The sequence below is a fragment of the Delphinapterus leucas genome, chromosome 4, assembly GCF_059928025.1.
Source record: "Delphinapterus leucas isolate spDelLeu-1000000601 "Yukka" chromosome 4, BTC_Dleu_Yukka2, whole genome shotgun sequence".
NCBI lineage: Eukaryota > Metazoa > Chordata > Mammalia > Artiodactyla > Monodontidae > Delphinapterus > Delphinapterus leucas.
The window spans coordinates 9166818-9178835 of record NC_143132.1 but is presented as its reverse complement, the minus strand read 5'-3'; the positions used below and the strand labels follow the sequence as shown (position 1 = coordinate 9178835).

Sequence of the window (12018 nt, the reverse complement as noted above, 5' to 3'; positions counted from 1 at the left end):
ACAGACGGATGAATGTATAAAGAAGATATGGTGTATATACATGCAATGGAATATTATCCAGCCATAGAAAAGAATGAAATAATGCCATTTTTAGCAACATGGATGGACCTAGAGATTATCATACTAAGTGAAGTAAGTCAGAAAGAGACAAATACTATATGATATCACTTCTATGTGGAACCTAAAATATGACACAAATGAACTTATCTACGAAGCAGAAACAGACTCACAGACATAGAGAACAGACTTGTGGTTGCCAAGGGGGAGGGGAGGTAGGGGAGGGATGGGGTGGGAGTTTGGGATTAGCAGATGCAAACTATTATATATAGAATGGATAAACAATAAGGTCCTACTGTATAACACCGGGATCTATATTCCATATCCTGTAATAAACTGTATTGGAAAAGAAGAAACAAAGAGGGTTTTTCAAAAACAGTGTTATTGAGGTATAATTTACAGACCATAAAATTCATTCATTGAAATATACTGTTCAGTGATTTTTAGTAAATTTACAGAGGTGTGCAGACATCACCATAATCTGATTTTAGCGCATTTCCATTACCCCCCAAAAGAACCCTTGTGCCCATTTGCAGATACTCCCCAGTTCGTACTCCCCACCCTAGGCAACCACTGTTTAATCTACTTGCATCTCTACAGATTGGCCTATTCTGGGCATTTCATATAGATGGAATCATACAGTATGTGGCCTTTTATGACTGGCTTCTTCCACTAAGCTTGTAATTTCCAGCTTCATCCACCCCGTCACATGTTTCAGGACTCTGTTCCTTCTCATTGCTGAATAGCATGCCATCGTGTGGCTAGACCACGTTTTGTTGATGGACACTCGAGTGTCTAGTTTGGGATGCACCTGGTTTGAGACACGCGTGCCATATCCGGGTGGAGAAGTCAAGGAAACACTTGCATGAATTTGGGCCTTGGAGGGGGAGGTTCGGGAGGTTATAAATCTGTGGGTCATGAGCATGAAGATGGTATTTGTTAGTTAAAGGAATGGAGAGATCATTGAGGGTGGAGAGAGAGAGAGAAGGCCCAAGCTTGGTGCCTGGGAATGCCAACATTTGGCAGTCTTGTAGAGGAGGATGGGCCTGCAGAGAAGGTACAGCAGAGATGTCGGTGGGCCAGAGGAGTGTGGGCAGACAGGAGGCTGTTTGGAGAAGGAGGAAGTGGCCTGCTGCACAGCCCTCCTGAGAGGTGAATGAGGAAACAGGGTCCACTGACGTTGGCAACTCGAAAGTTGTGTTGGCCTTAAGAAGACCGCAATGGGTCCAGAGCAATCGGAAAGTGAAGTAGAAGATATCATGGGAGTCTTACAACCTCACTGTGGCCAGTAAATGAAAGATTGAGGCTTAAACATCACGTTGTCCCTGCAGTTCAGTTTCTTCCGTCTGCGATATCTGGCTTTTTATTTGACTGACAACATGCAGCTCGGTTAGCCAACTAACTCCAACTCAGGGGATTTAACCATGTCACCATTGCTCTGTATTTCTCTCTCAGACCACGTCCTAGTGAGATATTACTTAGGTTCATAAATCAAACAGGATTGTGTTTGGTTGTGAGTAACAGAAAACTTGATTGAACGGCAGCTTAAACAAATTAGCTCTTATGTGCAGAAAACAGTAAGTCCAGGGGCAGAGTGTCCAGGGTTGGTATGGCACCTTCTTAAAGCCATCTGGGGCCTCAACTGCTCTGTCCTTCCACTTATGCAGGGAAGTCGTGCCTTAAAGATGGCTCTTTCCTCGCGGTTGCAAGATGTGGCTTCAGCTCCAGCATCAAACCTTTGTTTCGGGCAGAAAGAAGGGGAAAGGTGGAGGACAACAGGCCAGAAGAGTCCCCCACCAGCAGCTTCTATTTGTCCAGCACTGTCATACGGCCATCTAGCTGTAAGGGAGGCTGGGGACTATAGTGCCGCCCTGAGCAAAATGAGGGTTCTCTTAGTGTGGAAAAGGGGGCAAGGAATTTGGTGTGGGTGCCTGCCACACTTTAAATAGATCTTCATCAGATGAAGACTAGAGAAGGGAGGCAAGTGGAAACCCTAAGGCATCACCTTTGAGAAAACATTGGAGTATGGAGCTTGGCGACAAGTCAAGAGAACGATTCGACATTTCCACGCCTTGTGGAGTGCTTTTCAGAGCTGTAACTTGTTTGAGTAGACTGATGGCTTGACCTTCAGGTGTTTTTTTTTTAAATGAAGGAGTAAAAACAAAACTTAAGCATGTATTTCTATATGTTATAATGTATAAATGGTGGATGTTTTCAAAAACGCAAATCTGCAGCATCTCATGTTTCCTTTTGTCACATTGGGGATGAGAAGAAAAGGAAATGGTTGCTGTTGGCATCGGGCTCAGGTAGTCGATGTCTCAGGCTTTGCAGTAGCTGCAGTGGTTCATATATAATGAATGCATCTAGCCACAGGAAAAAAAAAGAGAATCCATCAAAGAATATACAAGGGCCAGAATAAAATGATGACTGCTTGGGCCCTGGTGTGACACACCTCCAGGCAGACTCCTCACCCAGGGGCATAGAGCTGTCGGGGGCCTGGCAGATAATTGGCACTTAGTAAATGAACAGGCACGCCGTGGGTTTCTGACACCACTGCTGTCAGACGCTTCACCCTTAGGTCCTTTTTTTCCTCCTGGTTTTCTTGTAGAATATTTCCAGTCCTCTCTCCGAGTCTAGTTGTAGAGGATTGAATTCCTAAACCAACTGTTCAATTAAGACCATAGATGGGCTTTTCCTTAGGTTTTGTAAATGCCCTTTGCTGGGGGGGACCGCCTGCGTTGAGAATTACCAGTCAGCAACAACATGCAGTTAGCCACTTTGTGACTTGGCTCCTAGAATTCATTTTGTCCATTGAGTGGAACTCTAGCGTTTCATTTCTTTCTGCTCTGTCCATTTGTCTCCCTCGGAGTCCAGGAGGGCCGGAACCGTTTATCTTTTATCTGCCATCGTGCCTGGCTCAGCAGCCTTGCTAAATATTTGAGTTGGATCGCCCAGCACGTTTGTGCATAGGAACGTTTGTGGCCCTGTGTCCCCTGGGACTCTGGGCTGGGAACGCTTTTCATCCTCGAAGAGCTGCCTCATTTGTTTATTCACTGATTCCCTCTTAGATACCTTCTCTGCTGCGAGAATGGACCCAGAAGAGCAGGAGCTATTGAATGATTACAGATACAGAAATTACTCTTCTGTGATTGAAAAGGCTTTAAGAAATTTTGAGTCCTCCAGCGAATGGGCGGATCTCATATCCTCACTGGGCAAGCTCAACAAGGTATGTGGGGCAGGGAGTGGATTGCAGGGAGGCAGGGACACAGCTGTCCTTTTATTATTTCAAGGACTTGTCTTTTTAATATTACACTACATGCAGATTACAGCCATTAGATAAGAAAAACCACCCATAATTCTGTTACCCACCCACTATTAACCTATTGGTGTACGTACCTCCCCTTTCAGCCCTTTTTTTTCTGAGCATAGACATGCAGTGTGGATATAGTCGATAGAACAGCTGAACAGTCTGTTTTCTCAACAATATTTAGGTCTGAACAAGATAAATTTATAAATTATCCAGTTATTTAAAGATGAATTGTCCTTCGTGTACTGCTTAGGATCTTTATGGCTTTTTCTTCTCCAGTCTACTTTTTTCACCATTTTACTGCAAACTGGTAACTCCTAGAAGAATAAAGGATGAAATAATTACAGAAATCTGCCCAGAAATTGTGCATGTGTTTGGACGAGGGAAAAGGGGTTGCGTCTGAGAAAACCAAAACTCGTCGCATGTGGTCTTGACCTCGTGTTCTGTGGATGGGGACCATTGTATTTTTCCATCCTGCCCAGAAGGAGGGTGACACAGTGATGCTCAAACACTCAGGCGACCACTGTGACCTGTAGGAAGAAGATACCTGGGCTCGAAGAGGCTGTGCCTGGCTCCGTTACTGTCTGGCCAGGGCTCCTGGCTGTGATACCTGACTTTGGAGCCCGAGTGCCATACGGGAGCTGGGAGATGTCCAGCCTAGTCTGGGAGGTCCCCATTCCCCAGGTAACACACACCAGGGGACTCCATAACAAACCTCGCTAAAGAGAAAGAATCTGTCCGTTTACCTCTTCAAGGGACCAGGGTAGGGGGAGTGAGAATGCAAGCAGCCTGACCACGGGGGCAGCGCCTGGGCAGCCGTCCAGCACCAACCTCCCGAAAGCAGCTATCAGCACCCACAGATGGCAAAGAGGAGATGGGCAGTTCTTACAGGCAGTGGCCGGGAAACTGCACGGTCTCTGCAAAGTGTATTTACAACATGTGAACATCACGGCTGGTGCTGGCTGGGGTGGAGACGTATAATAAAACAGCAAATAAGGGCTTGAGAGTGCTTTGGCTGTAGAGCTCTGACTCAGGACTTTTTCTAGCTGAAGGTAACACTCACTGTCTTAAACGAAGGTGGGTTGCCTTTCCAGGGGAAAGCGAGAAGCCCTGGAATGGGACTTGGACAGATTCGGGTTCTTCTAGATGTTTCTCTGTTTTAGTACTTGACTCTCCTGGAATCTAAAAACAGCATACTTTTGGGGAGGGGGGTGTGTTCATTATTTTCTTGTTGAGTTAAAATTCATGTAACATAAAATTTACCGTTCAGCCATTTTAAAGTGTGCGGTTAAATGGCTTTTAGTACATTCATGATGCTGTGCGGCCATCACCACTACCTAGTTCTAGGACATTTTCACCACCCCAAAGGAAACCCTCTCCGTTACTCCCCTTCCCCTGTCCCTGGCAGCCACTAATCTACTTCCTGTGTCTATGAATATTTCATACAAAAGGACTGGTACAATGATGTGATATTTTGTGTTGGGCTTCTTTCACTTAGCACGTTTCCAAGGTTCATGCACGTTGTAGTGTGTATCAGTACTTCATTGCTTTTTATGGCTGAATCATGTTCCATTGTATGAACAGACCACATTTTGTTTATCCATTCATCAGTTGGGTTTCTACCTGTTGGCTCGTGTGAATAGTACTGTATGGATATTCATATACAAGTTTTTGTTTGAACACTATTTTCATTTCTTCCGGGTTTATACCTAGGAGTAGAATTACTCAGTCATGTGGTCATTCTATATTAAACTTATTGAGGAACCACCAAACTGTTTTCCTCAGTGACTGCCCCATTTTACATGCCCACCAGCAATTTATGAAGGCGCCAATTTCTTCTCAGTCTCAGTAACACTTATTTTCAGGTTTTTTGTTCTTTTTGTGTGGTACGCGGGCCCCTCACCGTTATGGCCTCTTCCGTCGCGGAGCACAGGCTCCGGACGCGCAGGCTCAGCGGCCATGGCTCACGGGCCCAGCCGCTTCACGGCATGTGGGATCTTCCTGGACCAGGGCACGAACCCGTGTCCCCTGCATCGGCAGGTGGACTCTCAACCACTGCGCCACCAGGGAAGCCCTCAGGGTTTTTTTTGATGATAGCTATCCTAGTGGGTATGAAGTGGTATTTTGTGGTTTTGACTTGCATTTCCCTAATGACTAAAATTTTGAGTATCATTTCATTTGTTTATTGGCCATTTGTATATCTTCCTTGGAGAAATTCCTATTCAAGTGTTATGTCCATTTTTTAACTATGCTATTTGTCTTTTTGTTGTGATTTGTAAGAGTTCCTTATATCAATACATTCTGGGTACTTGTCCTTTACTGGATATATGATTTGCAGATTTTTTTCTTCCCATTGTTTAGGCAGTCTTTTCACTTTTTTTTTTTGCGGTATGCGGGCCTCTCCTGTGGCCTCTCCCGTTGCGGAGCACAGACTCCAGACGCGCAGGCTCAGCGGCCATGACTCACGGGCCTAGCCGCTCCGCGGCATGTGGGGTCTTCCCGGACCGGGGCACGAACCCATGTCCCCTGCATCGGCAGGCGGACTCTCAACCACTGCGCCACCAGGGAAGCCCGATAGTGTCTTTTGATGCACAAAATTTAAAAATTTTTGATGAAGTCCAATTTTAACGTTTTTTCTTCTGTTGCTTGTACTTTTGGTGAATATCTAACAAACCATTGCCAAATCCAAGATCATGGAGATTTACCTGTGTTTTCTTCTAAGAGTTTTATAGTTTTAATTCTTACATTTAGGTCTTTGATTCATTTTAATTTGTGTTTTGTTTTTGTTTTTTGTTTTTCGTAGATGAATATCAAGTATGTAGTAAGGATAAAATTAACTCATAGCACACATGCAATTCAAACGTGTAAAATTAAACAATCTACCATTGGGAAATGCAAACAACATATGTGCCAAAACTTCTAAAAAATACATGGTAAACACAATAACCCATATTATTGTATATAACCAGGGATATTAGATATCTCTGGGATGGAAGAGGGGTGGGTTTGGGGCATGTGCATGCATTCTGATGTTCTGGAAACATTTTCTTTAAATTTAATTTTTTATTTTATATTAGAGTATAGTTGATTTACAATGTTGCATTAGTTTCAGGTGCATAGCAAAGTGATTCAGTTATGCATATATCCATTCTTTTTTAGATTCTTTTCCTATATAGGTTATTTCAGATTATTGAGTACAGTTCCCTGTGCTATACAGTACGTCCTTGTTGATTATCTGTTTATATATAGTAGTGTGTATATGTTAATCCCAAACTCCTGATTTATCCCTCCCCCCACCTTTCCCCTTTGGTAACCATCAGTTTGCTTTTGAAGTCTGAGTCTGTTTCTGTGTGTAATTAAGTTCATTTGTGTCATTTTTTTTTTTAAGATTCCACACATAAGTGAGATCATATGATATTTGTCTTTCTCTGTCTGACTTACTTCATTAGTATGATAATCTCTAGGTCCATCCATGTTGCTGAAAATGGTATTATTTCATTCTTCTTTTACAGCTGATATTCCATTGTATATATGTACCACATTTTCTTTATCCATTCCTTTGTCAGTGGACATTTAGGTTGCTTCCATTGTCTTGGCTATTGTAGCTAGTGCTTCAGTGAACATTTCAGTGCATGTATCTTTTCTTTTTTTTTTTTTCTGGCCACGCTGTGTGGCATGCAGGATCTTAGTTCCCCGACCAGGGATCAAAACCGTGCCCCCTGCATTGGAGAGAACAGTGTTAACCACTAGACCTCCAGGGAAGTTCCCCACCCCCTTTTTTTGCATGTGTCTTTTCGAATTATGCTTTTCTCTGGATATATGCCCAAGAGTGGGATTGCTGGGTCATATGGGTCATATTTTTAGTTTTTTAAGGACCCTCCATACTGTTCTCCATAGTGGCTGTATCAATTTACATTCCCACCAACAGCGCAAGAGGGGTCCCTTTGCTCCACACCCTGTCCAGCATTTATTGTTTGTAGACCTTTTGATGATGGCCATTCTGGCTGAGTTAATTTTTGTACATGGCGTGAGGTGGGGCTCCAACTTCATTCTTTTGTGTGTGGAAATCCAGTTGTTTTGCGTGTGCAAAGCCATCTGTTGAAGAGACTGTTCTTTTGAAGGGTCTTGGAATCCCAATTAACTATAGAGAGATGGATTTAATTCTGGACTTTCATTTTTTTCATTGATTTATATGTTTATCCTTATGCCAATACCACACATTTTGATTATTGTAGCTTTGTAGTAAGTTTTGAAGTGGGGAAGTAAGAGTCCTTCAACTTTGTTGTTTTTTTTTAGAATTGTTCTGGATTCCTTGAAATTCCATGTGAATTTTAGGATCAGCTTGTCAATTTCTGCAAAAAAGCCAAGTGGGATTTTGATAGGGATTGCATTGATTCTGTAGATCACTTTGGGGAGTATTGCCGTATTAACAGTATTGTCTTCTAATCCGTGAACACAGAATGTCTTTCCATTTATTTAGGAACATGTATATTTTGAGGTAGGTAAAATTATAAACTTGGAAAGTGCAGTTCTTGAGCACTGAGGTATTCTGTGAAACAGGCTTTGTTTCAGTGTCCCTGAAAAACTTTCAGAAATGCTTAATCATTTTAACCCAACCCAGGTTATTGAGTACAGTTGAATCTTTCTTTAAGGAGCTTTGAAAGCATTAGCCATTCATTCTTTCAGTGGCCATCTGAGTGCCTAAAATGTGCCAGTAGGTGCCAGGGTGCAGCAGAGAGCAAAATTGACAAGACCGTGCCCTCATTCTGGTGGGGATGGGGGAAGCTGGATGATAAAATAGACGTGTTGTTAGGTGGTGATGAGTGCTGTGGGAACCGTGAAGAAGGGAAGGGAGGGTGAGGGTTGCTGAGACGATGCCGTTTGACCAAGCCCAGAGGCTCTGGTGTGTCTGAGGCCAGGGAGGTTGCCCAGGCGAGGGATGGGGAGAGTGTAGGAAACGAGGCTGCAGAGGAAAGGGGTGGGGAGGACGTCTGATCGTGTCGGTCCTTTAAAGCTGGAGTCTGACAGTGGCCCCTGAGCTGGGGGCGGCTGCCCGGCAGAGTGCCACAACCTGGCTTCCCTTTTAGGTGCTAGAACCATTTCCAGCTGCGCTACTGGGTGGGGCCGGGCAGAAGCAGGGAGACCATTTAGGGGCTGTTGCTGTAACGTAGATGGGCCAGCAGGGACGTGTTTGGATTCTGAATGTACTTTGAAGGTGTTGCTAACAGGCTTTGTTCGCGGAGCGGATGTGGGATATAAGGGGAAAAGAGGAGTCCAGCATGACTTGCAGGTTTCTGCAAGGTTTTTGGCTTGAGAAGCTGAAAGGATGTGATAGGGAGGCTGGGCAGGGAGACCAGGGGCTCCTGTTGGAAGGTGTTAGTTTTTTTTTTTTTGCGGTACGCGGGCCTCACACTGCCGCGGTCTCTCCTGTTGCGGAGCACAGGCTCTAGACACGCAGGCTCAGTGGCCATGGCTCACGGGCCCAGCCGCTCCGTGGCACGTAGGATCCCCCGGACCAGGGCACGAACCCACGTCCCCTGCATCGACAGGCGGACTCCCAACCACTGCGCCACCAGGGAAGCCCGAAGATGTTAGTTTGAGCGTCTGGAAGATGTTTCAGTGTGACGTCCATGGGCTGTGGGATACGAGTTGTATTGGATAAGAGTTTTAAAAAGACAACTTTTTGTTGTCAGCCAATTCCATGTAACCCCGCTCCTGTGTCCTCTTTGCTCCAGCTTCCTATCCTCTGCTGCAATGATTAGGTAATGAGGGTGAGTGGCCCCCTTGATGAATTTGCAAGATGTCGGTGGGATGAGGGCGACACCATCATCTGTCCCTCCCCCAGCCTTGCCGATGACAGCTGACATCCGTAGAGAGCGCACTGTGCTGAGGACCTGGTGTGCATCCTTGTATAGACTTACAGCATGTCTTGAGATTGGACCCAGACTAAGCAACTTGTGCAAGATCATAGCCGGCAAATAGCAGAGGGAGGACCCAGACCCTGTCTGCTGGCCTCCAACACGGTGCCCTGGAGCAGGGCCCCCAGCTATTTTCATGTCAATATCTGTGGCTCACATAAGGGGTCAGGGATGCACCTCTTTGCTTTCTTCATTAGCCAAACGAGGCAGATCCGATTATTAGCCCCATTTTACTGGTGAAGTTAACTAACTTGCCCCATGTCATATGGCTGCTCAGTGGTTGTTAGGGGTTGAATTGTGTCCTCCAAAATAGACCTGTCGTAACCCCCAGTATCTCAGAGTGTGGCCTTCTTTGGAGATCTGATCTTTACAGAGCCAGTCAAGACGAGGTCATTATCCAGGATGACTGTGTCCTTATAAAAGGGGGAAATTTGGACCCAGACACAGACATGCAGAGAGGGAAGATGCCATGAGAGAATGAAGGCAGAGATCCGGGTGATGCAGTTAAAAGCCAAGGAATGCCAAGATTGCCCGCAAACTGCCGGAGGCTAGAAGAGCAGCCTGGAGCAGATTGTCCCTCACGGCCTCGGAAGGAGCCGGCCCTGCCGACACCTTGATCTCAGACTCCCGGCCTCCATTTCTGTTGTTGTAGGCCTCCCTGCGGGTGGTGCTTTGTTACAGAAACCCTAGCAACCGATACAGTGGTAGAACCACTGTGTACTGAACACTGAGGTGCTTGGGACCCAGCACTGAATACACGATTCCTGCTCTCATGGAACCTAAGGCTTTGCTGGTAGCAGACAGACAGCGGATAAATACGTGCCGTTGGGGGCTGAATGCTAAGAGGAGAAGTTAACGAGGAGAGCTGGTAGCGAGGAAGGAGGATGGGATGCTAGTTCAGGCAGAGACGGCTCTCTGATAATGTGACATTGGAGATTTGAGCAGAGGCCCAGATGCGTCGAGCTAGCTGGTGGGGAGGCCATCTGGGGCTCGGGCCCGAGTCCAAGGTCCAGCAGGGGGCGGGTGTGGCTGGAGAGGAGAGGTAGCCAGGGCAGGTCACCGGGCTTTGTCCTGCGATGGAGGGACGCCACTGAGCTTCCAGGAAGGCTTTGAGCAAGGTGACCCATCGCTGCCTTTCTCCCCAGCTGATGCATGGGGAATGAGCCTGATCACGAGAGCCTGTGGGTGGGAGTGGGCAGCCTCAGCACCCGGATCAGAGTTACTGGACGTGGAGGGTTTGGGAAGGTGCTGGAGAGAGCAAGCCTTGATCAGCTTAGCGATCGCTTACTTCTGGGAGACTCGCGACTTCTGCATTCAAGGGTACCTGATAGGAGTTGATGTGAATAAAAAATTTTCTTAAGGCTTTTGTGATGCTTAGACTTCTTGGACTCTTGTGTGGACACACAAATTCAGTGAGTGAATTAGTGACGAATTAGTAAAAAATGCAAGCAGAAACAATATCGTGGTGTGCAAAGTTAGGTGCAGTTGTGTTGTAATTAAGGTGGACGATTGCAAGTTATAAAACATAAACCATATACTCAACAGCAGAAGTGTATCTGGCTCAACTTGACAAGAGAAAACTGAGCCCCAAGAGGTTTTGGTTTGTCGGACTATAGACAGGTTCTAATTATATTATTTCTAAAACTTGCTAAACTTTCAGTATCATTTTTAGAATCTTTCTGTATTATGGAAAAGTTTATCTTTTATAGCTTTATGTGTATCAACCTGAACAGGGTAATTTTTGCTTCGTTGTTTATCTGAGACTTCAAGCTGTCACCTTTCACGGATCATTTTTAGATAAATTTTAATCAAGTGCATCTGAGCCCTATGAACCCAACCACTGTACCAAGCCTGGGGTAGAACTTTGATTATGGAAATGAAGGATAGTTTATTTAAACTCTGTACATTTAAAAAACCTTAGCACTGAAGCTTCTTTTAAAAAAAAATCATAATGGTTCTGAATGGCCAGATAGCAGATGACATGCATGAGTAGCAAGGGAAATAGGTCTTGGGTGTTGTTAAGTGTTTCATCTTCTAAAGTCTTAATGCTGAACGACAAGCACCTGCTTTTTAAAGCGGAGCCTCCTTGTTGTGGCATGATGGGAAGAAGGTGGCTGGAGCTCGGAGACCAGGTGAACTGTTCCGGCTCTTTACAGATCAGCTCCAAGACCTCGTCTACCTAAAAACTTGATGAGTCTCGCCTGGATCCTGACGTTTACCCGCACCCTGATAACTGCTTCTCTGTTAAATAGCATTAGTTCAGATAAAGCCTCTTTAGTTTGGGGTCTTTGTTAGTTTGCTAGGGCTGCCATAACAAAATACCACAGACTGGGTGGCTGCAAGAACAGAACTTGATTTCCTCGAAGGTCTGGGGGCCGGAAGTCCAAGATCAAGGTGTCGGCAGATTTGGTTTCTTCTGAGGCCTCTCTCCTTGGCTTGCCGACGGCTGCCTGTCGCTGTGTCCTCTTCTCCTTGTGTGTCTGTGTCCTAATCTCCTCTTCTTAGAAGACCACCAGTCAGTCATATTGGACACCACCTATATGACCTCATTTTACCTTGGTCACCTCTTCAAGGACCCTGTCTCCAAATACATCCACATTCTGAGGTACCGGGGGTCAGGGTTTCAACATACGAATTTTGGGGACACAGTTCAGCCCATAACAGGGTATGATAATGAACTGCAATTTGTCCCTCCACATAGCAACTGTTTAAAAAAGTTCATTTCTGGTGAAGCCC

The 12018-nt window shown here is 45.4% G+C and overlaps 1 protein-coding gene across 7 annotated transcripts in view; it reads left to right on the top strand.

Annotated features, from left to right (window-relative positions):
- Positions 1–12018, top strand: part of DOP1B (DOP1 leucine zipper like protein B) — a 111224-nt gene that overhangs the window by 2910 nt on the left and 96296 nt on the right. For 6 of the 7 annotated variants that reach the window (XR_002641867.2, XM_022553042.2, XM_089910270.1 and 3 more), the window contains one exon: positions 3126–3283. The exons of the other annotated variant lie outside the window; for it this stretch is intronic. Coding sequence is in view for 5 of the 6 variants with exons in the window: in XM_022553042.2 (XP_022408750.2) it covers positions 3146–3283 (138 nt within the window). In the remaining variant the exon portion in view is untranslated. The remainder of the gene's footprint in view (positions 1–3125; positions 3284–12018) is intronic. 7 annotated transcript variants of the gene reach the window in all.